Raw genomic sequence first — 27,565 nt, forward strand, 5'->3', positions numbered from 1 at the left:
TAGACCAAGCACAATCTTTATTTACTGGATTTTGAAATAAATACCTGAATGCACATTTGTTACACAAAACACGTGGAGACGTCCCTGCAGATCAAAGCTCCACAGACTCTTATGTACAGTTAGATTGTGACATAACATACAGTATATGGAACATATAGAAGACTTTAAACTGGTAACAACAGTCCTGCACACCAAATATTAGCAACACACACAAAGGTGCCCTTCAAAGTAAAAGCATAATCATATTTGTTTTTTCAACAAACTCTGAGAAAGTTTTATTTACATCCTACCGTTAATGACGATACTTGATGATTTATCAACGATAATTGAGTCCGTCATTAACCAAAGTTAATGTGTGCACACTGTACAAAAGTATATTTTATCTGTGTCATTGTAGGAATATTCAGTCAACATCGTCATTGTTTTTATCATTGTGGTTAAAAATGGAAAAAATATCATCAATTTGGCCTCGTTATTCACCTTAAATGACTTTGTTGCTGTTGGTATCCAGATGTTGTGATGTTAGTGGATTCTTTTGTCTGCCACCCGCAGTCAGACTGTGACTCCCTCCTGACACAAGTCAAAACATGTTCATAAAATAAAGGAGTTAACCGTCTCCTAACCTGCAGGAAAGGCTGCTTTCACAAAAGCAGTGTTGGGACAGAGATAAGAAACAAAGTACAAGTACAATGTTGTACCTTTTGTAGTAAAAGTACCTTATCAAACTGGACCAGTTCAAGTAGAATTCAGTAAACTAAAATACTGTCAAAATAAAAAATAAATGAAAGAGACAAAAACCTAAACTAAATGACATTTGGACAGATAAAAGCTAATTCATGTGATAGAATGTGCAGCGGTAATGGAAATAAAAACCTTTTAAGGGACATTTTCTTTTTTTATCTAAAAGGAATATGTGCATCTTTGTTCCTTCTTATGATTGAATTCTCTTTACTTTAACCTTTCTGATCTTAAAAAGGTAGATTTCTAATAATAATAATAATAACAATAATAATGATGATAAAGCACTGGTGAAGAGAACTTGATCCAAATGTGCAGTGTGTGTGTGTGTGTGTGTGTGTGTGTGTGTAGCCTACATAACCAGTCTAGTGTGTCATAGGTGAGCAAAAAACGCAGCCGGAGCTTTTGGCAGGCGTTCAACCGACCACATCAGCGAGCAGCACATGATCCGTTTCATAACTCACATCTGGGACAATAGGATCTGAACTCAGAGGTCAAACATCTGGTGGAAACATAATCAAATACTGTAAGTGCAAAGAAAAGGAGGAAACTGCATCTTCTTCTCCTTCATTCTCTGACATCTGAAGAACACTGAGCCACAGGTTTAGTGTTTCTGGCTCCATCTACATCACTCTGCTTTCATTTGTGTTCATGTTTGTACAGAATGTTTATTTTTGAGATATTTACTGGTTTGTATCTCACCCACAAACGTGTTTTATTTGACTGTATTTATTTTCTCTGGTGTTTTATTTAGAAATGAACCAAAGTGAATGCATGTGTTTGAGTTTGGATGTGCAGACACTTTTTAAACATGTAAACACAGTCGAGTCAAAAACTAAAAAGACAGAATCAGTACCCGAGTACCTGAAAGGTCACGTGAAGTGTGTTTTTAATATGCATTACTTATTATACCGATGTAAAGAGTGTGTTTTTAATATGCATTACTTATTATACCGATGTAAAGAAGATGCTATTTTCAAATGAAAACCTCGTGTTGTGGACGAAGCCTCGGATTCAGGAGTCAGTCTGTGCTTTGGGACGCAGCCGTGACGTCACTTCCCACCGTACATCCGGTCAATGTCGTCCTGGTAGTGTGTTTTCAGCTCCTTGCGTTTGAGCTTGAATGCATCGGTCACTAATCCAGTCTCAGGAGTCCAAGGTTCTGGACTCAGATGGATCTTGCGTGGAATCTCAAAGCGCTCCATCCGCGCTGCAGCAGTAAAAAACAACATGAACACAAATGAGTCCATTTGTTTGCATCAAATATCAAAATCACTTTTTCAAACCTCTGAACTCTGTTGACGGACCTTCAAAATAAAACACCCGGAATAACAGACTCACTCATATTGACTTACGTCTGTTATGATGCCGTTTGTACTGATTTTAGCGACTTACCACAGAACACATGTGACATTTATGTTAGATTTAGATATCTCATCATCCTCCTCCTCTTCCTCACATATATACGTCACACACTGGTATAGTGACATTATATTCAGATGGAGCCAGAGATAAAGGGACTCTAAATATCATTATTGAATTTATTATGATTCCTCAGCTCCACTCTGCTCACACACCCTGGTAAATACAGTAGAAGAGTACACAGTGTTTGATCTTGATCTTTGATCTTCAAAATTTGTGTACACTGCTCTTGTTGTGCCCTTTTAATATTGTAAATGTGTGGGAGTAATAATGGATTATCTAATCTGATTTGAATAAGTCACATGACACCAAAACATACAGGAACACCTTTGATGTTTTAAATTATAATCAGAGTTTATTTCATGTTTGAGTTTTTAAAAGTGCTCATAAATTATTACGTTTTTTCACTTAGTGTTTAGAGTTTTGAGAAACTCAGTTCCAAGGATTTGTGTTTTTTTCTAACCCAAACCAGTGATTGAAGGCTTTGATGCTTTGCTGCTGTCTTACCTACGAGGGCAGCCTCAGTGATGACCTTGAGGACCAGCTCCTCCATGGCTTTGCTCATGCACAGCTCCTCCAGTGACCCTCTGATGCCGTACTGGTCGGCCAGAGACATGAAATGCTTCTGATTGGGCACCATGAAGCCAATCACGTACGTCTCATCGCTGCAGAGCAACACGGGAAAACACAGTCTGTGTGAAGCGCCATCAACCAAGTTTGGCCTAAATTCAGAATGAATGTGTAATGGAGAGAAGGATCCATCCATCCATCCATCCATCCATCCATCCATCCCTCACCAAGTGACATATGGAAATACTAAGTTCTCATGCTTGAAGGTTGTGAACAGTAAACATTTCAGAGTCTTTGGCTTTCTGTGTGATCACATAGAGGTGAAGGCGCCACCAGCTTTAGAAGCAGTTATAAATATATAATATCAAAATGATAAAGCTATAAATCTAAAGGCTTATGGGACAAAGAGACGAGCATCACACTGATATAAACACATTAGCAAACCTGGAACATGTAACTTTAGTGTAAATCTCGCTCTTCTCGTCTTCATGATCACTCTAACCTGCTTCACACTACATTTTTGCCATTCACTCATTCACACGCTGCCGGCACAGCCACCAGGAGCCACGTGGGGTTAAATGCCTTGCCCAAGGACACGTCAGCATTTAGACTAGTTTTAGTTATTTAGTCACTTCAGAATGGATTTTCACAGCTCGTCTGACTCTTTAACTGCTCAACCTCAAGTCATTATTTTGTTTTTTTTTTGTTTGATATATATACACACACACATACACATACACATATATACATATGAATACCATTAATACATGTGAATTACTGATAGTTCATCAGGTAAATAATGAATGAATTCATGACAGTTCATGTGTAAAATTAACCGTTTCTGTGTGAATTAGGGTTGCAAAGAAAATTCCCAGTGGATTTCCAGGAACTTTCCACCGGAACTTTAGTGTAGGGATTTTGGAAATGTTCAAAACTAGAAACTTTCTAAAGACATCTCATAAACAAATATAAACACATGTTTTTGTTTTGTCATATAAATCATACAATGACAAAACAGTGTGTTATGTGCCTGTGGTTCAACTGTATTTGCATCAAATCTGATTGTGTGAACCAAGATTATTATTCCCAATAATTCCCATAATTTCCCGTTAATTCCCATGGAAGGTTTCTAATTTGGAAAATTGCGGGAATTTTGCAACTCTAGTGTGAATACATCACACTACACCTGCGTAGCATATACAACTTCTTTTTTTAAAGCTGGAACTCAAAGCACCTTCAGTAAACTTCATCAGCAAAATTGAAAGACGCTCTGCCATCACGCTGCGCCCCCGCGCCGTCACAGGTCGAGGGCTTTTCTTATTGTTTTGATTGACCCTTGTTTTGAGAGCCTGCTCAGTAACGACAGATACTACACCTGTTGGCATAGGCACAGATGTTGTCCACCAGGGGGCAGTTCTTCAACATGGCCTCCACCTTTCCCAGGGCGACGTACTCTCCCGCCTGCAGCTTCACCAAGTCTTTTTTACGATCTGGAAACACAGCAGAGACAAACCAGTGACAGCAATATGAGAGATGAAGGAGGAGGAGGGAGAGCAGCTTCTTCTGTGACTGAAGTAAACACAAGTGTGGAGTATTTCTGGGAAGTGCGATCAAATCTGATTACTTCAAAGGTTTCCTGCCAGGTTGATGGATGGAGGCGGAGCACAGAGCTTGAGGAATGTGCACAGTGTTGATCCCGTTTATTGAAATGTTGCAGCATGTGAACTTGAAAATGATGATCTGCGTCGGCCAAACACAGCCTGTCACTTACAACGCACACGTCCAACTATCCTCACCAATGATTTTGAGGCAGCCGTCTTTGTGAAACTCTCCGATGTCTCCGGTGCAGAACCACCGCTGCCCGTTGTCATCCACAAAGAAGTCTTCTTGGTTTTTACCCTCACTCTTGTAGTATCCCATCGTTACATTTGGTCCTCCGATCAGAACCTCGCCTCGAGGGTGTGGCTCGTCTGTGCTACGGTAGTCACCTGAAAACAGGGTTTAAAGGGAAGTGTGGACGCATGAGACACAGACATGGCTGCCACAGATTTGAGCCATTTCACAGAAGGTTTCACCAAATGAAATGGACTGCTGCTGAAATCAACTATCAACCACAAAAGCGATTTCCTGAAGTTCTTTCTGTGGAAAAGATGCAATTTCTTACATAAACTTTTATTTATTTAAAGTCCTGATACTTATGACAATGTGATGTTGATTTGCCAAAAGATTCAGTATCTCCCCGTTTGTGAAACCTATACTAACTCCACAAAACGCTCCACAGCTCCAGGTCAGATTATTACCACTTTATTCTCGTAAATGTACAACTTTATTCTCGTAAATGTACAACTTTATTCTCGTAAATGTACAACTTTATTCTTGTAAATTTGTGACTTTATTCTTGTAGATTAACGACTTTATTCTCGTAAATGTGTGACTTTATTCTCGTAAATTTGTGACTTTATTCTCGAAGTCTGTGAAAAATGTTTTTTCCCTCAATGTGGCCCTAATCCTCGGTCGTAGGTAGGGCAGTGTCAGAAGATATTCAGTTCCGCACATGAGCACATGTTGGTGCATGTTTCAAAACACCATCTCTTTCATTTCAATGGACGTCATGAAAATGACTTGTGCAATAACGCAAATGTGCAATTCTCTTGATTCTATGACTTTTTAACAAAAAAAAATTGACTGCATGTTTACGTTAAATTCCATTGTCAAGCAAACAAGAAAATCATCGTGATGATGATGAAGCTTTCAGAATGAACTGTGTAATATAAATGAGTTATAATCTGGTGGTGAGAAAAGTTCTGTCCATACAAGGTCCTGCAGCAGTGACTGTGATCACAGAAGTGTTTACATGAGGTGACGTGTAAACAGAAGCAATTAGGACTGATGGACGTACAGTTTGTGTGTGTGTGTGTGTGTCACTAACTCACCCTCCACCCAGTCTTTGAGTTTAATCTCACAGCAAACCAGAGGTCCTCCCACTCTCCCAGTGCTGTAATCCCACACTGAAACAGACAATCAGGCAACACACACTAGCATCAAGGCATGTCATGTGTTTCCATAGCAACCTGACCTCACTTGTTCCCCTCACCATGGAAACCCCATCCCAAAGGGAATATTCGCAAAACAATGTTTTCCTGCCCCTGTGACTGCAGGGAGGAGCGCGGCGGCAGCAGCCTGGGAAAGACTGGAAGGATTTCAATTATCTCATGAATGTGTTTCCATTGAAAACAAGAGCATCAGCTGCACGTCATCAACATGGTGACAACTTTATTAAAAAAGAAACAGAGGTAAACGTCAAGGCGCTTCCATCTTACAGTTAGTTAAAGTGATGGTTTAGGGTTGTGTGGTCATGTGATGCACTGTGGTGTTGGGGGACAAGGTTAAACTGTAAATGTTCATATCAATATCAAAGATACACCTGCTTACAGGCTCACTGCGCCAGAATTAGTGACCTCTAATGGTGAGACTGCAGACTGCAACACATGTAGGATTCTTTTGCTCAGTCCAGGATCATCAGCGACCTTCACTGGTGACCTTTGCGTTCCACCAGAAATGATGTCGTCAAGTTGTGCATGAGCTGATGAGGTTTTATGATTTCATTCAATTTTAGTGAGCTGTTAAAAAGCACCAGGTACCAGGTACGACCCCTGAAGTGACGCTGAGCTGTTAGAAGTGTGTGATTTCATTCCCACTCACGTTCACTGACGGTTCCTGCTCCACACGTCTCTGTCAGTCCGTATCCTTGACCCACCGGGCAGCACAAACACACGTTCATGAAGCGCTGTGTGGCTGCAGACAGCGGCGCTCCTCCTGACAGCAAGACCCGCGTCCGGCCCCCCAGCAGAGAGCGAACCTTCCTGAACACCAACCTTGATGGACGGACATGGAGGAGGGGGGGGATTAGATAGTCTAGTGGATTAGATAGCTCTTGCACTCTTGAACTGTCCTTTATTATAAACGCTGTCCATACTTGTCACACAGAGGTGTGTTGTTGCCTTTGGCGAGCTGCTCCAGCTTGTAGTTGTACGCCAGAATGAAGAGTGTTCGCTGGACATAATTCATCTCCTCCACTTTGGTCATCACAATCTTGTAGATGCGATCCATGATCTCCTGGAAGCGAGAGGCGAGACAGAGATGGACATGAGACAGAGAGAGTGATGACGATGAGATACATATGTAAATGCAGAGAGGTAAGACGAGGCAAAAAGAAGATAAATGTGTCTGAACCAAAGATATTTGCCTTCTGCTGTCAATTTAAATCTTGTTTGTCATTAGTAAAAATCACTGTGGTGCTACGATCCCATCTCACTGCATGTAATATTTTCTGCAACAGAACATTGTGTCAGAGGGCCAAAGCTCGTAAAGAAGGGAACATCGTAGTCTGTTAACAAGCCAAGTCCAGAGGAACAAAACAGCACAGCGTGGAACATGTGGTCTTCAGTTTGGTTGCATAACAGCAAAGTTCCCCCAATGGATTACTAACAACCAATGACCTAGAAAACCAAAGGAAAACCAAAGGAATCCACAGAAGTCAATCTCTGGGTGTGTTTCATTAGTTCTAGATCGCTAATTCTAGATTAATCTGACTCACAGTAACGTTAGAAATCATTGAAGTTTAACTTTGTTTTGGTGTGAGATCTGGGTCCATTTCACCATTCACTCAGAGCAGAGTGTGGATAAGATAAGATAAGATAATCGCTGTGAAACGATTCAAATATTTAATCACGATTAATCGCATTAATGGCACATTAGTATCTATTCTAAATGTATGTTAAAATGTGTTTGCGTTAACGTCGTTAATAACTGACAGCACTAATATCTATCGATATAATGTTTCTGCTCTGTGCAAATATTAACAAACATGGTTTTTTTCTTGTCCATGAAGCTGTTAAACAAATACATCATTATTAAAGCTGCAGTATGTAACTTTAGTCTTCATGAAGAGAAACAAAGGAACATTATTTGTACCCTGTGTTCCGTCGAGCAGTATTATCAGACCTGGCAGAGGGAGTGTTTGTGTGTATACAGCAGCAGCAGCAGCGCAGTGGAATTCACATCTCAATCTTTCTGTGAACGCTTCTTCATGTTTTCACTTCTTTATGAATCACTTCCTGTGTGCAGCGTGGGAATGTCACCAGGCTACACAAGATCTGAACACTGCAATACTGACACACAGAGTCAGCATTGTGTGAACTCCTTTGGTTCAAAAGTTACGCACTACAGCTTTAACCACTTTAACCAGTGTCCTCAACTTTTCAGCAAAATGTGACCTTTAATGATCAGACATATAATCATGATAATTATTGATACTGACGGTTTCTTTAATCATGATAAGATTTATGGCCTTAGCTCAGCTCTAGTCTGATGGTCAGGATGATGCAGCGGAGCATGGATGTCAATCACAGCAACTGGTGTTATTCTGTAACCTGGCTGTATTCCTGCTGTCGCCGTGTCTGAGTGTCGACGGTTGAAATAGACACAAGTGAACGAAACTCAAACATATGAAGAGCACTGTGTGTGTGTGTGTGTGTGTGTTTGAGAGGGAGAGAACGCATGTGAAGCTCAAACAGTGAGAGAGGAAGTCCACACAGGACTCGTGCACCGGCCAGTGGTCATATCACAGCAAACAGTGTGTGTGTGTGTGTGTGTGTGTGTGTGTGTGTGTGTGTGTGTGTGTCGTGGGGAGAACCACATGGGGCTTTCTCACGTTCTGTTTACAGCTGTGAATGGTTCCAGACGCTGGGGCCTTATGACCTTTATACTACGACCACAGGGACATGAGGGGATGAGGGGATGAGAGGATGAGAGAGGGACAGAAGACAGCAGCGAGGGTGTATTGTCTCAAACTGTCGCATGTGTTCACTCCAGCTAACACGTGCAGTACAGTTTTACTGTGTTGACCCGTTGCTCGCAGTTTTGTACGTTCAAAAATTCAAAGTCAGGATTTCCAAGGTTTGTGCAGAAAGCCCATCATGATGGAACATACTGTATAAGGCATAAAGGAACACAAATAACACAAATATAAAAAATGTAACAATTAAAGAAATAGGTGATAGCTGTAGGTGATGGTGGGTGGGAGCATGGTGACTTTGTATACTTGAGCATCGCAGTAAAAAACAGCTGAACATTGTTTTTGGGTAAGAAATAAACTATTATTACTACTATGATCAACTCATATATGAAACGAATGAAGGGTTGCTCTCTTGTTGTTGGAGAGGGTTGATTATTTTGTTCTCACTTTTGTTGTTTCTTATTAATTATTGTGAAAAAGAACTAAATAAACCACTGAGCTGTTGTTTGAGGTCCTGACAAATCACCTGTAACGACTTCACAGAACCAGCTCTGTCGTGCTGTGAAGTAAATCGTGTTTCTTACAACACCTGAGGCTTTGCAAGACCTCCTGATTCTGAGGATTCCAGGTCAGCAGCCCTGATCTTGTATGGCTGGTTTTTCAGACAGCCCCCAGTCTCCCCACAACAAGCCATTTCAACATCACAGTGTTGCTGTGGCTTAATTTAATTTAACTGAAGCTGTTAAATTAGGGTCAAAAACCTGCATAATTCTTCTTTAATCAACCAGAAATAAGTTTTTAATTTCTTGGTGTAAATGAATGAAGAGCTGACTTCTGAACAAACCCAGATTTAAGAAAGAGTAACTCAGTGAGAAATACCATGAATGTCTAAGGCATCTGAGAAATGACTCTGCACACGACAGTGTGGTGTGATGACGTGCAGACATACCGGGACCGCTGCCATCAGAGTGGGTTGCAGGACGCTGGTGTCTCCTTTGCTTCCTTTCTTGATCTTTGTTGACTTTGGGTGAGAAAAAAAAAAAAAGGTGGTGATGAGTTCACAAGCCAGACCTGAACTGAGATGAAATAATGATGCTTGTTTTTATGAGTGTAAAATCACCTGAGTGTATAAAACTGTTGGATTTCATTATCCCAGAATATGCCCTTTATATTTCTAACAGGAAGTGGGTCAGCTTTATGGAGGCGGCGACTTTGGACCAGCAACTAAACATCTTTACATATGTTCTCCAACACACTTGGGAGGGAGGGGTGAGGGATACTGAGCTGCAACATGCAGTAAAATGAACGTAACCAATAAATTCATTTATAAATGTTGTTAAATGTTACGCATCGTACCTTTAAAACATGGTTTCATTTGCTGGTATTTACCAATAAGACAAGCAGTGGTTTCAGAGTCTATCACTGTTGCAGTAAAAAGAATCTTGATCTACTGTTATATTTATATTTCATTACTAAAACACCAGTCCATGCGTCACTGGTGCAAGCTTTTTGTCTAATTAGCATGAGGCTCCTCCCCATTTCTGTCTCCACCACATGACGTGCAGTAAGCGCACAGGGGTGGAGTTAGCGTCAGAGGGGGGCGGGGGTATGAACCATGCTGTGTTTAACTTTACCTGGTCAGAGAGAGTCTGAGGTGAGGAATAACCGATCCTACAGCCATGAGCAACAGATACCAGCTCTGCACTGAGCTCCAGCACATGAGCAAGAGGCAGGTAGGCAATGTAGGTGTCCTCCACACTGCAAAACAAACATCAGCAAAGTTTCTTCTTTCATTTTAGTTTCTATACAAACTTTCATGAGCTCGGGAATTCAAATATATAAGAGCTATTTTTAGAAGATAAATGCATCCGAGGGATTTCCTTCAAAAGTCACATTCATTTGAAGATGTTTGAAATTCAGGTCATAAAGACGAGGAGGTTTACACAACTGTGTTACAGCCTGTTGTATCCTGGTGTAAACATCCACAGCCGCTCTGGCCTCCATCCTTCTCATCCTGTCTCCCAAACTCCCATTACTCCATTTCTTTTTATCTCCACTCTCTTCTGCATTTCCTCTCCCCCGTTACATTCCCGAGAGAGTGGTTTTTTTTCCCTCCTTCAATTTTTTATGTAAATATTTATGTTGCATAAAACCGGCTCATGCTTGTGCAGAGTTGAAATGGAAGCGCAGACCAGGGCGCTTTGAATGTTGTCCTTTAACAAAGTCTTATCACACAATCACAGCAGCATGCATCCATCCATCCATCCACTGACAGCAGAGATGAGTCACAGGGGAGAAATGGAAACAGCAGATAAGAGCATGTTAATGTCTTTACTGCACTGATATAATGTCATAAAAGCAGCTTGTCTCTTCTAAAGCTACACTGAGGAGACTCAATGTAAAACTCTATTTAAGGCCTTTATGAGGCAAGTGTGTGACCTGTGTCACACTTGTGTTTTTGAACCTTAGAATAAAGTAAAATCACAAAAGTGAACTTTAATTAAACTAGTTTTTAAAAAGTGGAAGCAAATCTTCGACCAAATAACTAAGAGTTCTTCCTTCATGACCGGAGCACAGACTGCGTCTGACACAGTCACTGGACTGAAACACAGCGTCAGGGTTTGTGATGCTGCTCACGATCAGCAGTGCTGTCGCTGAATAAACCAGACTTGAGATTTTAGACATTTCCCTGGTTGTTGTTGTTGGAGATTAACCCACGTTTTTAGGATTGTTAAGTCTTTTTAACTGATCTACAGAGTAACACGTACCACATATTATCGCTAATGGAAACGCAAAACAAGCGCGCCATGCCGAGGCGAGGCAAGTCGAGTGGAAACACGGCATTAGACTGGCCCCCAATGTGCTCCTTAAATGGTTAAAGATGTGTATCTTGTCTCTCTGCTCTGCACAGATGAGACCCTCCTACTGCTGTTGAAAAGTATCCAAGTCACTTTTATTCTGAGTAAAGGATCAATCAGCACGTTTTACTTTTACAACACTTATGTGAAATTCCATCAAGGTAACAGGCAGCATGCTAGATTATCTTTGTGTTCCCTACCCCAGATTAGGCACCCGCTCAGCCATCCCTGTGATGCCAGCGATCAGGTTGCTGTGGGAGATCATGACGCCCTTCGGTGCTCCCATAGATCCACTGGTGTACATGATAACTGCGATGTCTGACGGCAGCGGCTGCACACGCTCACATGCTGCTGTAATATCAACAGACATATCAACATTTTTTTATATATATATATATATATGCATACATACATACCAATATATATATATATATATATATATATATATATATATATATATATATATACACACATATATACACACACACACGTTTTACTTAAACAAACAAAGTCTCTTTATTCTCTTTTTCATTCACTCCATCACGTCAATCTTGTTTTCCATCTGTCATTCCTTTCCTCCCAAATCCTGGTTTTTATTTGATCTAATCTGGATTCATTAGAAAATTACACAGATAACTGCATGTTTGTCATCTGTCAGTTTAGAGCAGTATTTCCCCACACTTTCTATATGAAACCCAGTTTTGTAACATGACAAACTGTTAATCACAATATCAATCGTGAGCAGAAAAAATGTGTGCATGATGTAGTTACTCATTTACAACCATATCTTTAACACCTAGTATCGTATTGTATCGTGATAATTATTAGTATCATATTATTGTATCGTGATAATTATTAGTATCATATTATTGTATCGTGATAATTATTACTTATACTTTTTAATCATTTTAATACTTATATTTGGGACTCTGGAGGCCCTACCAGTCGCCAAAGTGTGGAAAAAGAATAGTCAGTCATGTTTTCGTGGTCCCCCTTAGTGTAAGTATAGGCGATAAAACACGCGATGTTGAATTCCCTGCACTTATGACGGCAGCATGCGCATTTCACCGCACCAGTAAGTTTACTTGGAGAGCTCCACCTAAGCTCCACCTTAGCTCCACCTTGTCCCGAGAGTGCAGGCGAGGGAGGAAGAGCGGTATTATGTCAAGGCGGAGGGACAAGTGTGCTGTTGGTGGCTGCACAGTGGAGCACAGTGTTTTACACAAACTTCCAGCCTCAGAGGATTTTATATATGAAGCTAATGTTCCGGATAAAGTCAGCAAACGTGTGTTTGTGTGTTCGAACCACTTCACATCAGACTGGCGATCAGCGGTGCTGTCCCTAAGTGTTTTTAACTGATTTACAGTTGGTCAGTGTTCGTCTTGATCCTTGTGTCGGACGTCTCTTCCTGTGACATGTTGATATTGTCAGAGAACTAGTGGAGGGAGGGGGAGAGGAATGAGGGGAGGGAACAGGAGCTGAGCGAGTGAGCACAGTAAAAAGGACAAATCAGAAACGCCCTGGAAGAAGTGGGTGTGTACTTGTCTGTGTCTCATTTGCATATAAAGGGACCATGCACAAAACCGAGCGTTCTGAAAGGGGCAGTTTTGGCAGGGTTATTGAACTGCTATGGTGCTTCATCCTTATGGTATTTTGACCAAAGCATGTCACTGACATGTTCATTAGGACACCAGGGAACTATTTTAACTTGGGAAATAGGGTATAATATGTCTCCTTTAATACTGATTCATTTCAATATCTTGTTTATTTGACATGCTTTTATTGTGACGCGTAAGCGTTCTCTGGGGTACAGTATTGTCATTATTGTAATCAGATGTAATAAATCCGTCATATTTGGTGATTTATTTTTGCTCAATCTCTGTGGATTTAAGGACCGGCACTGATACTGTTCATTTTCCAGAAACTTTGTCAGCCGACATGAGTCACTAAACATGTCATGTCAAATCAATTTTTTTAAGTCGTAAATACGGTTGATATAAAATCCCTTAATAGGGATTACATTTTTTTTCAAATTGATACACAGGTAAAGGGGAAAGCAGTTGGTGGTTTGATTCTGTTGCAGCAGTGAACTTGAATTTTTCACCGTGTTTCACAGAGTTTAACAGGCCCCTAAAAAGCGCTGGGATTTATTTTCACATGGATCTGATCTGACGATGCCTGAATCCTGCTTACATCAGTCTTATCTGATTTGTGCCACATGGGAGGAAAATAATTGCAGTTATCAGAATTGGGTCACTTGCATCACTTACATGTATTTTAGCAGTTTTTGCAAGTATTGCATGCACAAGCTTACCATTCTCAGGCCTGGCCCCCAGCTCCTGAACTGCAGCCATGTTATGGATGATGATGCCGCGTGGATAGCCAGCCGCAGTGGTAGGTGCGTTATCCACTACAATGATATGCTGCAGACTTGGAACTTCCATTAGGATGTCCTGACACACACACACACACACACACACACACACACACACACACACACACACACATGCATGCATGCATGAGCACAGACCCGAGGAGCATAAAAACATAAATGTGTCACAGTATGCATCCATAAATCAGGACAAGATGAAAACCAGGGAACCACAATCTTCACTAATGTGTGTTCACTTCCTCTTTCATAAAAGCAGGAGATACAATGTCACAGCAACCTTTGTCCTAACAGACAATAAAACATTCTAACATTATATTCAGTTCAAGTGGGAACTTTAAGGTTTTAATTTGCCAGGTAGTGAGAGTAGTGATGGGACAATAATATATGATTTTAGTGCACATCACCATAATCTGCTTGTATTGAAGTTCCATATTTATTATTTATTCATATTTCCTGTGAGGAAACTGAAAATGCAGCCGACCAACATTCAGTCCTTGTGCCACAAGTGAGAACCCCTGATTAATCATGATCTAATCCAAGATTCTACTTTTTCACAAAATGTTAACAAATGATTTTTTTAATAAATGTTTTCAACGCTTTGGAGACATTTCAAGAGTTTAACATTTCTTTTTGCACTTATTGAAATAATATTGTGAATTGTGAGTCACAGTCATTTTGATAAAATGCCACCAATGGATTCCTCCGCCCCCTGTCGCCCATGTGATCATAGCTCCACCCCCAAAACGCTGGAAATCATGTTTTCTGTTGTGTTTGTATGCTGCGTTATATTTATATTGGAAGTCAGTGCCAGCCAATAACAACGTGGTCCATGGTCATTTGTGCCCACAGACAGCGCAGCAACAATGAAACAGTATTATGTGTCGTGTACAATGATGTCTTCCTGTGTAGGCACCTTTGTTAGTTAGGTGAAACAGCTGAACTATGCTATGCACACACAGAAGCACATAATGAACAGGTTTCACCAAACAACCCAGTGTATCTACCCAAACTGAAGTATTTCACAATATAACATATACAGTCATTAGTGAATCATCAGCCAGCCTGGAGCTTCAGTAATCAGTGTGTTCTAACCTTGAGTCTGGTTTCCAGGAGCTCTCTGCTGGTGATGATGTGGGTGACCTGAGTCTCATTCAACCCAAGAGCGATGGCTGGACCTCCCAGTGTGGAGTATAGAGTCACCACTGCAACACACACACACACACAGAGTAATGTATAGGAGGCACTGCATGTGTCTAAAGGCAGCCCTCAGAAACATGTGCTATTTATGACTGTTTGATAAAACAGCGGTAGCGTCGTCACATCACAAGCAAAACGCTGTTTCTCTCATGAATCAGTCTCTGGACTTGTGGGTCAGATACAGCTTGTTTGTGTCAGGGTTCACACACCTCGGTTGACATCAAATTCAAGGACCTCACAAGGACATTCCAGGTGGGAGACAGTTACCCAAATATTAACCTCACTTCTTTCTTGCACAAAATTCAAGTACTTTCAATGACCCGTGTCTATTTAAGGTCATTTTCAAAAAACCTTTAAATACCTTTTTTTTTAAATGTACATACTTTCAAGGATTTCAAGGACCCGTGGAAGGAAGTGGAAGAATTGCTATTGCTCTCTCAACTAATGATTATTTCGATAATCAATTCCTCTCTTGATTATATTCTTCACTTGTTTGATCCATAAAAATGTTGGATCGATGTTTAGCAAACATGGGAATAATGATGTTATCAAAAGTCTTGTTATGTCCATAAACCTGATTACTCAGTTTTAATGATTTCTTTGTTCTATGGAGTAAAAAAAAAAAAACAGAAACTTGCTTTAATTATTGGAAAAACACTCAAACTGTTTAATTGATTATCAAGATAGATTAGTAATTGAACAATAATCGCTGCAGCACTACTCTCAAACACGTTGCTGGTGGATATTTAAGGTTATGGACGTGTATATTTACACGTATGTGCAGGAACACAGTGATCTGCAGTAAACATGTAATGTGAAAGGTCGCTGTTGAACATACGATATATTCACTTTATATATATACACGTTGAATCTGTGTGAAGACATTCAGTGTACGTGCACTGTCTACACCACTCAGCATTTCTGCTTTAGCCCCTCCCACAATTATCACACACGGGATATAAACACCGCTGGTGTGTGTGTGTGTGTGTGTGTGTGTGTGTGTGGTGATGGAGTGCTTGTACAGTATGTGCTCCACTGAAAAGCATTAGCAGTTGCAGCTGTTATGAGCATGCGTTGCTGTACGCTGTATTAACGCTTGTATTTTATATGAGATACTGACACAGACTCAGCACTTTGCCAACTCCTGTAAACCATAGTGTGCAACTTTCAAATATAACTAAATGTCTGGTATCAGCTGTAAAGCTGTGTTTAGAGCTTGTGTCACAAAATGGACGATGCAACGATGAAACTGTATTTACTGCAACTGCAAACTGTTCTTTTACAAAGAAAACAAACAACAGATGATGGAAATATGACTACACTAGTGTAAGGACAAGAAATGATAACAGAATAGGCCACACCCCATTCCTATATATTTTTCAACTTATTTCATTTCAAATGTTCAGAGGTTATAATGTCCAGTCTCTTATGTTTGTTGTGTGTGTAGCAGTGGAGCTCACAAAACAGTATCTGTGCTCAGGTTTCACTCACACACTCACACACACACACACACACACAGAGGTGTGCTTCCTCCTTTTGGCCACAAAGTGGAGTATCTGCTCAGGTGAGCACTGCTTTTCTTTTGTTTTTGATTGACAGGTAAGTGGCAGGCTGGACTCAGAACGCCATGGGAGACGGGCTTGATTCCTCCCAGTTCTGTAGCAATAGCGGCACACCAGAAAAATATTATATATATATATATAATATATATTATAATATAATAAAATGTCAGCGTGAGAAATACAATGCGTGACTTGAGAGCCCAGGTACTGAGGCCTCCTGTCGCTCGTGTCCCGGCCCACTAGCAGGTTGCAGGTAGCGTTTAAAAGCCGATACAGTAACAGTGGGGACGGCCAGTCTCATGTACGTTCACGGGAAACCGCCAGAGCCAATCGGAGACCAATAGTTAGGTTAAAGGCGGGACTTCTAGCAGAGTGACTGTTAACCCTTCGTGTACCATAATCATTGCCTAAACACTGAGGACAGCGGGTGTATGGACAGGGTCTACACGGCAGAGACGTGTCCCTACACAATCCCACGCCCCTGCCTCATACAACCTCTTTACAATAATAATATTATTGAATGAAATAGAAAGTATTTGATCACATTCTACAAAGGAGATGATTTGCATGGTCTTTACTGTGTTGTCACAGCAGCCTCCACACTTGGCACAGGAGGATTTTGGAACCTGGTTGTAGTGACTTGCTGCTATCAGAGCATAAGGTCCATCAGTGATGAAGGATAGTGAGGTCTGGCTCTCAGCATTCCAGCTCATTCCTGTTGTCAGCTGGCGCCAGAGCTCTGAGTCACTGTGAATGACCAGGGGAAATATGAGGAGTGAAACTAATGATGAATTAATACAATCTATGTACAGGAAATAAATATTTGCTGACGCTATCATGCTGACCTTTACTTGAATGACTGATCAAATCTGAAGGGGGTGGGATTATAGAGACAGGAAACAACCTTTCCTAAATCTTTATCACAATGTCAACCATTGTTTTTACAGAATGCTGCGATTCCACAGACCACTGTGCTCACATGCATGGTAACAACAGCCTTTTAGTTTGATAACTTCTGGTGTAAATGTTTTAAATGTAAATGTAAATGTAAAACAGTGAAGCATGCTAACAGAGCAGAGACTGCACTGACTGTCAAACTAACACCTTTTGGAACAGAGTGTGTGAGCCAGACCTTCTCGTCCAACGTCAGTGTCTGACCTCATAAATGCTCCATATTAATGTCCTGTATATGTATTTGAATACATCATTAAAGTCCCTGTTGGTGTAAGGGTCAGGCGTCCCAATACTTTTGTCCATATAGTGCAGAGGTCACTAACAGGCGGACCGCAGTCCGAGTCCGGACCCAGACGCCGTCCTATATGGACCTGGACTGACAGTCGATAAATGATTTAAGTATTTTAAATTTTGACCGGCACAGCTTCTCTAGACTTTACGGTACTGGTTTAGCGAGTCAGGAAATCCACTGACCAATAGCATTCGAGTTAAGCCATCCCACGTGATGCCATTAAAGCCAATCAAATGTCTGTATTCCGTGAACATTGTGACCCTGAATACAGACAGATGAAGGGTGCGAAGTGACTGACAGACGAGTTTTTGTTTTGTTTTTCTGGCTGCCCTTAATACTCCTTCGTAAATATGTGGCTTTTGCTATGTGAAGCAAATACTTGCCTTCACAAATACTAGCGAGTAGTTTATGGGACAGGGCTTAATGACATCTCCTTCTTGCGTCACAGAGCTTTAATACTTCCTGCTCTGCTACTGTGTGTGTGAACGAGGGACATGACACTTCCAGTTGTGAGATTAGTTTCCAGCTTTGCACACACACGCACACACACACACACACACACACACACACACACACACACACACACGAAAGCATCCAGGCTCCAGTCAGAGACTTTCAGCCTGGCATCATTCACTGAGTGGGATCTTTAAAGGCTCCCAAGAGCCAAACCTCCTCAGTCCCTCAGAGGACCATGAAAACCATTTGGTTTATTTAAAAAAAAAAAAAAAAGCAGACCAAACTGGAATGACTAGGTTTGTACGTGATGGTTTTTGCTGTGTAACTGCTGCTGCTGCTTATTTAACTTACATATTGTGACATGATATAGAGTTATTATACAACATCCACAAACACAGCACATGTTTGAGTTCACTGGGGGCCTCTGACTCCTCCAAGCCTCTGTCAACATCCCATGCTCACGTAGACTCTCTCACTCCTCTTGTGACGCCATCACCCCTCACCTCTCTCCCTCTTTCCTCCCCTCTATCACTCTTTCAGCCTTTAGCTCTTCTCCTCCACTGCCCTGGACAGTGGACTCTCCCTCTGTTTGTGCTTGTTTTACTGGCTTGTCCTTGCATCATATATTCTAATGACAGTTTAATGAAGCTTAAACCAAAGCACACAGAGGGAAAAAGGTCCTTTCAAAGTTAATGAAGATTTAACAAACTCAAAGCATGAAGTCACGAGTTGTTGCTTCAAATAATAAACATTTTACACATCAGTCAGGTGCAGGAGCAGGAGCTGCACTGTATCCGTGCTCAGGGAGCAATGTGGGTGGGGTGCCATGCTCAGGGGTACTCCAGCCCTTGACCTGCCCTGGGATTTGAACCAATGACCCTTCAGTTATATGCCAAATTCCCCTCCAGTTGTCCACGGGGTGACCAAAGAGTACATCAGTGCAACAAATCTTAGTTGCTGCACAAGCTAAAGAAAGAGGTCAGATTTCTATGGAATTGTGGTCGGATGAGTTACTGACACATATTCAAGTGCTGTCTGGGCTGTGTGCGCCCCCTGCTGGCCCCCTGCCCCAGGATCCAGCATTAGCCAGGCATTGAAAACATGGCTGCCAGCAGGAACCTGGGGTCTGCCTGACTTACTCTCAAAAATTGAAATTATTCTGTATAATCAATTATATTTCGACAACTTTTCTGTGTTTAAATGTGGAATTATGAGGTGATTTTTCACAGCCTGATAAAAATGACTCAGAATCTCAATCTTCTGCCCCCAAAGTGACAGAAGACACAGATGTCGTGCACCCGCCTATCTAACATCTGGTGTGAGTGGTTTGCAACTGTCGACTTGGACCCAGGTTTCACAGCCTGTTACTTGCAGGGACATACAAGGCAAAACAAAAGGCTCTCCTTATAAACGTAAGACAGGTTATAGCACCGCACTTTCAAGATATCGTAGATTAAAAAGGCATCGATTAAATTAGGTGACCCTTTTGTTGAGTCACTGAGAGCAAGCATCCATTTCTCAAACTGGTTCCCGATGCAGGGGGCCAGGTCAGGAGGGGGCTTCCACAGCTCTGGCAGTACCTGAACTAGAATTTTAACATTACAAACTTTAAAAAAAACATCCTATTCAATAATAAAATGTTGCTGATTCTGCTTGTTTTTAATGTCATAATACTTTTAAGTACAACGGTACAAGAACAAGACACATCCTAGTTACTTGGTCCATCACAAGGAAATGAAACAGATTGATTAAAGGAGTGATTAAAGAAAAATGGGACACTTGCATAACAGCGAAGGGACAAATTGACCTTCTGCTGTCTCAGCTGGGACGCACACACGGGTTTCTGCAGCTGTTCTTCTGAGGACACTGTATTGACTTCCATTCATTTGGACACCCTAAACAAAGCATAATCCCTAACCTTAACTATAACCAGTTAATGTCTAACCCTAATGTTAACCACTACTCTAATCTTAGGCCTAAATGTAACCTCAGGACAGAGGTTCTGCCTCATTAGGACCAGGTTTTGGGCTCTATGAGGACTACTGGTCCTGACAAGGTCAGTGTTTATGACAGAAAATATCCTCAAGAGGTGACAAATACAAGTACGTGTACACACACACACACAAACAAATGTCTATAAATCAGCCAAATTCAGACACATTTGGACAGTGGGGAAAAACTAAAGTATGTAAACTGAACTAAAGAAACTGAAGTGAAAGTACGGGTAAACATCGACGTGAACAGTAGAATCCTTGTCTGCACAGACTCCCACCATTTAGACCATTAGAATTTTAAAAACTCATACAACATTGGCACGCAGCCTTGGGTGAAAAAGATAATTATATCCGTCATAAACAAGTAGAAAACTTTACTTTACTGTAATTATTGAAGAATTGTTCATCGTTACATGGCGAAAGAACCCAGTGGTTAAACGTTCCCACAGCATGCTCTCAAGAGAAGTTTAAACCAAAATCTGAATACTGATTGATGCAAGTGGGCGTGGCTTATCACTCTTTGCTGCTTCTGACCACACCTCAATACATTTTCAGCAGACATCTTGAATTGTCTGCTGAACACAGTTTGTTTCCTTCAAATGTGACAGATTTAATTCATGTTGAATGAGCTGCTTCTGTCTGTTTGGCACCAGAGCGACACCACACACAAACTGACTAAATAAATGATGTATTTTGTGCATAACTACTAAAATGTACATGCACTAAAGTCTATGCTATCTTAAAAATAACGGAATGTCAGGGGCTGTGTTTAAGGCTTGAGCTCAACAAATGTATGAAACATTGGAAGAAGTATTACAGATACATACCATTGTGTAAGAATGTACTGTGACCGCCACGATCACCTCATGCTCGTATTTTAAATTAAAAAAAGTCTAAAATAGCACTGGTCATTCGCTCCAGCAGTCACACACCTTTTATTTCAGCGTGTCATATACTCACAGATGCCGTGTACTTACATGGGAAGTTGTACATGAAGCAGGCCTGGGCAGCTATCAGCCACTCAGCTCGAGTCTCACAGAAAACAGCAATTTTGCTTTTGGGTCGCAGGCCCAGCGATGCCAAGCCACTGCCCAGCCTGGACGCCGCTGTGTGGACCTCCTTGTAAGAGCACCAGGTGTACTCACCCAGAATCACCTGCAGGAGTGGACACATGGTCATATTACAAAGGTACAGCAGAAGAGAACACAACACAGTTCAAAGCCATATTTGGTCAACTTTGTATTTAACCACATGAGCACAACACAGTGTATTAGACACATGTGAAGTCTGACAGTGTGAGAGTATGACTAGTAAACATAGATTTTACTATAGTTCAGCTACAGAAAGGCAAAAATAAATGACTTCAAAGATTTATACATGTTTCTTGTAGTGAACGCTTCCTACATAAGAACATAAATGTGGTCCACTGCATACTAAATAATAAATATGGATTAGGGATGTCACGATCCGATATTAATATCGGATATTGGTCCGATATTATACTTTTGGGTCGCAGGCCCAGCGATGCCAAGCCACTGCCCAGCCTGGACGCCGCTGTGTGGACCTCCTTGTAAGAGCACCAGGTGTACTCACCCAGAATCACCTGCAGGAGTGGACACATGGTCATATTACAAAGGTACAGCAGAAGAGAACACAACACAGTTCAAAGCCATATTTGGTCAACTTTGTATTTAACCACATGAGCACAACACAGTGTATTAGACACATGTGAAGTCTGACAGTGTGAGAGTATGACTAGTAAACATAGATTTTACTATAGTTCAGCTACAGAAAGGCAAAAATAAATGACTTCAAAGATTTATACATGTTTCTTGTAGTGAACGCTTCCTACATAAGAACATAAATGTGGTCCACTGCATACTAAATAATAAATATGGATTAGGGATGTCACGATCCGATATTAATATCGGATATTGGTCCGATATCAGCCAAAAAACGCATATCGGATTATATTGGACTGCCTTTAAAATCTCCGATATAAGCGCTCAGACACAACAGTCTAGTTGTGATCACGTGGGCTCTGCATGTAGATCACATGATCACAGCAACAGCATGTGTGTGTGTGTGTGTGCTACTGCTAATTCAGAGGTTAAACATTTGTCTTTAACCTCTATGAAGCCACACAGCGAGCGCGAGCTAGCCGTTAGCACCACGCTAGCTCACCCTGAGGTGAGCTGCTAAAACAACATTAGTTCATAAACCAGCGCCACCTGTCGACTTTCAGCCTCCGTTTTTTAATTATACCCCAACAAGCAGCCATGCCAAGAGCTTTGTGTGTTTTAAATGTGTCCTGAAGTTCCACACACGGCGCTAAGCGCGTCTGCGGGGCCGGTCCTCGGGCTCCGGGGTTACCTGCGGCACGAGTCACTCACCCTGTGTGGGTTGGGCTAATCCAAAACAGTAAAAACAAGGGGGGTGTTCTCTGAAGACACGCTGTTACCTGTGAAACACGGCTGCTCTGAAAACACCCCCATTAGCACTTGGTACTTTCCTCCTGATGAAATGAATCATAGACTGTATGAAATGAACATGGAAAATCCAATATACTTATGTTGAAGGTTAAAATGGATGTAACCATTGGTTAATAGTAAAAGTAGTCTCATACTACTGTTGCTGACTATTGTTCTCTGTTTAAGTAATATCACTTGATCAAGCCTATTCTAACATTCCACACTACAAAATAAGTCATTAAAGTATGTGTGATTCGTGCTGATATCGTATCGGATCAATATTGGTATCAGCCAATACTCAAGGCTGCAATATCGGTATCATATCGGAAGTGAAAAAGTTGTATCGGGACATCCCTACTATTGATTTGTATTTATCTAAATATTTATCTATACTTTATTAATCCCCTTAGGGAAATTATCTGCATTTGACCAGGAAGGGCATCTGGCCTAAAACAATCTCTGCCAAATCAAATGCAGATCATCCACTGTGGTGAAGGAGAAACCGAGAGAAGAAGACAAAAGATGTTTGGTCAGAATCAGCAGGGGGAGGTGCATAGAAACAGCTGTGTTGTACAACAGTGTGGTCACACGTAGCATCTTCTCCAGTCATTTTGTTGTTGTATGGTTTTCTGTGGATATATAAAAGTTAAAGGGGCTAAACACAAGTTCTGACACAAGTGTTTTACTCTACAGCAGCACATGGAGGCTGTAACTGTCACGGCCGACAGTACTGCGACCTACCACGCTGCATGGCTTAGATACAGCGGCACTGTCTTAAAGACAGGAGGCGGAGCTGGAGGTGTCAGAGGAGAAGATGTTGAGACTTTTGTTGGGAGTGACCAGGATGGACAGGATTAGAAATGAACATAATTGAGGGACAGCTCAGGTTGAACAGTTGGAGAGTCAAGGTTGAGATGGTTTTGTTCACATGCAGAGGAGGGACAGTGATTATACTGGATAAAGGATGTTGAAGATGGAGCTGGCTGACAGGAGGAAAAGAGGAAGACCGCAGAGAAGGTTCATGGATGTTGTGAAAGATGACATGAGGACAGTTGGTGCAAAAGGGAGAGGACAAGATGGAGGTGAAATGATCTACTGTGGTGACGCCTAAAGAGAGAAGCCAAAAGAAGAAGACAGGAGTTTGTGGAAGATCACATTTTTTAAGCGACATTTTGATCTGTTAATACATTTGCATTAAAACGACTTAAACTTTATCATCCACTGTAGCACAATGCTTTCCTGTCCAGCCTGTTTGCATGCTCTAGTTTCTGAAGATGACGGTTGCTTAAGTTATATTAATGGGAAAGGAAAATGAGACGCTCAGAACTACACATGGAAATGCAAAGCGGCTCTCTGTGGACGCAGAATCATAAGTATGATCCAGGCCTAAGGCATGAATAATCTTACAGGAAGGAGCAGGAAATAGTCGTCTTCCACAGCTCTCAACAAACAACCCAGACCAGAAACAGAAGAGAACAGGTGCTGTGGTGCTGTAAACCACGACCATCAACCAATGTTATATTCACCTTAGTGGTCGTGTCAAAGTCAATGAAAAGACCAACTTTATTTAACATAGTGTTCACTTTATGGAAGTCATCATGTCTGCGTCACATGACCCCTGGTTCATACACTGACGCTTTAAATTAAAGCACAGACAGAGCTCGTTTCACACAGATTGGTGAGGTTACACTGACTCCTAGTGGTAGTAGTGCAAACACGGACACGGTAAAGCTGCACAGTAATGATGACTGTACAATTCTGCATGGACAGCTGATGTTTGTTCTCTCTTGCAGAAATCAGTGTTTCAACAGCGGGGCTTAAAGGATTAGAGGGACCAGGCTGTTGAGATTAGTGCTGTGATCTCGGGATATCGCGTCAAAGTTGCCCAACTAATGTTTTACGATGACAACTTGTTAGCATTAAACAGCCTGCAAGTCTTCTTTTACAGTTTCATCATTAAACTTAGGGCGGTGATATGGGGAAAAGAATAATTATAATAATCAATAATATCTGTATATTTTTAGTCTAAATCCTGATATGAGATATAAAGTGGATATAAAGATGGTTGTTTCCCTGGACTCATGAAAAGTTTTCTTTTGAGATGTTTGTGCTTCTCAAAGGAGAGCGACTATACACTCTAAAATGAAATGTCCATCATCTGTATTTCATGATCTTCAAATTAACTTTCATTTCAGATAATCCCTGGTTTATTTGAAGACCCAGCTCTTCCAAGAGTCCGAGCACCCTCATTCAAGCACACTTCAAAACACCTCAACTGTCTCTTAAATGGATTAAGTGACATTCTGAATCCTGTTTTTCTCTGCACTTCTTTCTATTCAGTTTATTTCCTTGCTGTCTGTAACTATGTGATATCTATTACGGCTGCAAATAATGATTATATTCCTAATCGAATAATCTGTCAAATATGTTCTTGATTAATATTATTATTATTATCATCATTATATTAATATTCATCAGTGCTTCCCAAACCTCAACATCACATGTTCTCAAACATCTTGTTTTGTCTACAAACAAAAATGATTCAGTTTGAATGATTTTCTTCAGATCAAAGAGACCAGAAAATATTCACATATAAGAAAAACACAATTCATTGATTATCAAAATAATTGACATCTAATTTAGTATCTAATTAATAATCGATTGATGGTTATATCTATACGAACACATTCTCCCCGTTTCTTTTCTCACCTTTTTAAACATCTTCCCGTTGTCCTGATACTCGTCCTCCTCACTGATCACCTCTCTTGTCCCAAGACAGTCTCTGTGTGGGAATCTCGTGGCAGCGTGTTCAAACATCTTGTCCAGGGTGTCCACTCCCGGGTGCAGAGACGCCACCAGCACCTTGGCGGCGCTCACGGCTCTGTAAGGACCCTCTGGACGTCCCAGCACAGAGTGGGCCTTCACTCTTCTGGCTCGTTCCTCCTCTGACCCGTAGATCTCTCCAGTAGGCACCGACAGCCAGCTGACGAGACAGTGGGGCAGAAAGGTGATGAAGGTGTAGATCCACACCATGAGGTGGAAGAGCAGCAGCAGCAGGGGGTTCAGGTCCTCCTTCAGCTTCATCTCCTTCTGCTCTTGTAGTCAGTCCCAATCTTCTTCCTTCCTGCTTTTGGACTCGTACAGGTTTGGCCCTGGAAATTAACGGTGTTAAACAGACATTAAAATTCCATTTTACTAGTTACAGAATGAGATTATGCTCATATTATACATTTATATACATATTAATATCTTCTGCAGAATATCAAGTCATTCAGAAAGCAAAACTGTAACAACAAAGAGAGGAACATAGATGAGAAATGGTGGCACATATGGGTGGACACCAGTGTGACTGACAGCTGGTATCATCCAATAAGAGCCTGGTTGCAGGTGACAAAAACGTCAGCATGGCGCCAGACAAATTGCCAATCTGGAGAAAGGCTTCAAAACTGAGAGTTAAGATTGTAATGGGTGACGTCACAACTGTTGCACAGACACACAAACACTAACTAGCTGTTTCTAGGCCCTCGGTGGTATCCTGATATTGCATTGTTCTCTTTAGTTTACAAATGGCCTGGTGTCATTGCTGTGGATCTTTATCAGTTGTCCGTTGGGGCCTGCCTCTCAAATCAGGGCAACTCAAAGCTTCACCAGTAGGTGCTGCTGCAGTAAGTGCAGAGTCAGGGAGCTGTCCAAAGTCCTGAACAGAGATAAGTTCTGACATGGTTTCTTAGAGGTTTCCCATGGACACTATTCTCCATATCCAAACTCATGTCAACCAATACTATCAGCACTATTTTTTTAATGACATTAAAATATAGTTATGTTTGGCAAAAGCCCTAGCTGGCCTACTGAACGTCATCTCAAAAGACCAGACTGCAGACAGCTATCCTCAAATATACGTCGTCTGCTCAACATAATACTGTATCTCGTGGATCAGAAAGAATCCTTTTGTGTACTTGAGTCACTGCTCTGCTTCAGTGTTTTGCTTTAAATATAAACAAATGTCTCTTACACTCAAACCATTGTTGTTTCTCAGCCTTTTTATGTCATGACTGTGCAGGTGAGGCAAAAGAAGCACACGGTACAAGTGAAGTGAGACGGAAAACAACAACAAGCACCAGAGGAAGTTTCACAAGTGATTCTATAGCCAAAAATAAACCTGGACGTTCAATCGGACAGGACAGACAGATGTGAGTGCTCCGCCAACTGCTATCAAGCACTCCCTGACTATATGGCTGCATGTGTCAATCACAGCTGTTGCTGTTCCTCCTAGAAGCAGCTCCAATTAAGTTTACTGGGTGCACTCTGGACCAATCAAATAAAACATCATTTACCAAAATACCATAGGAACAAAAGTCAGAAGAGAGCATTCCTTCTCCCTCTTCTCTCTCTGAGTGAGAATGGGCAGTTACACCACAGGGTCATAAAGACAGGACTCAACAGGGGGCAACAGAAGTTCCACATTGGAGTTTTAAATAACTGTATTTCTATCGTCTTATGTGCACAATTACTCTTTATTACCAATATGCCTTGAATATGATGTAACGTCTATTGCTCCTGTTTACTCCTGTAAAATGTCTTTTTTTAATGCTAATGATTAGTTTTTTTGCTCCTCACGAGTGGATTTTAAAGGATTTAGAGGATTGAAAACTGTGACATGTGACTGAATCTATATGTTTCACAATGTTAAACACTCAGAGACTGTAAACGTCTGCAAAGTCCACACAATTTTCATATATGGATCACCACCAAAATGTAATCATTTCTTTCTTGAGCCATAACCTACAGTGAATCCCTTGAAAAATGAGCTTTGCTTCTTTATTTATTGGACAAGGCAATCAGAGATGCCAGAGGCTTGTTGC

General features: G+C 41.2%; 1 protein-coding gene across 1 annotated transcript; it reads right to left on the reverse strand.

The window, feature by feature from the left end:
• On the reverse strand, positions 1 to 25,850 carry acsl3a (acyl-CoA synthetase long chain family member 3a). Its single transcript, XM_058634951.1, has 14 exons — positions 25,413 to 25,850; positions 21,210 to 21,387; positions 14,870 to 14,979; positions 13,700 to 13,838; positions 11,586 to 11,736; positions 10,162 to 10,285; positions 9,477 to 9,548; positions 6,707 to 6,846; positions 6,433 to 6,605; positions 5,664 to 5,738; positions 4,527 to 4,718; positions 4,106 to 4,220; positions 2,668 to 2,825; positions 1 to 1,948 (listed from the first exon to the last, which is right to left on the reverse strand). The coding sequence occupies exons 1-14, from the start codon at positions 25,785 to 25,787 to the stop codon at positions 1,791 to 1,793; spliced, it is 2,160 nt and encodes a 719-aa protein (XP_058490934.1). The 5' UTR covers positions 25,788 to 25,850; the 3' UTR covers positions 1 to 1,790.
• Positions 25,851 to 27,565: the final 1,715 nt, after the last annotated feature.

The sequence above is a fragment of the Solea solea genome, chromosome 7 (assembly GCF_958295425.1).
Source record: "Solea solea chromosome 7, fSolSol10.1, whole genome shotgun sequence".
Classification (NCBI taxonomy): Eukaryota; Metazoa; Chordata; class Actinopteri; order Pleuronectiformes; family Soleidae; genus Solea; species Solea solea.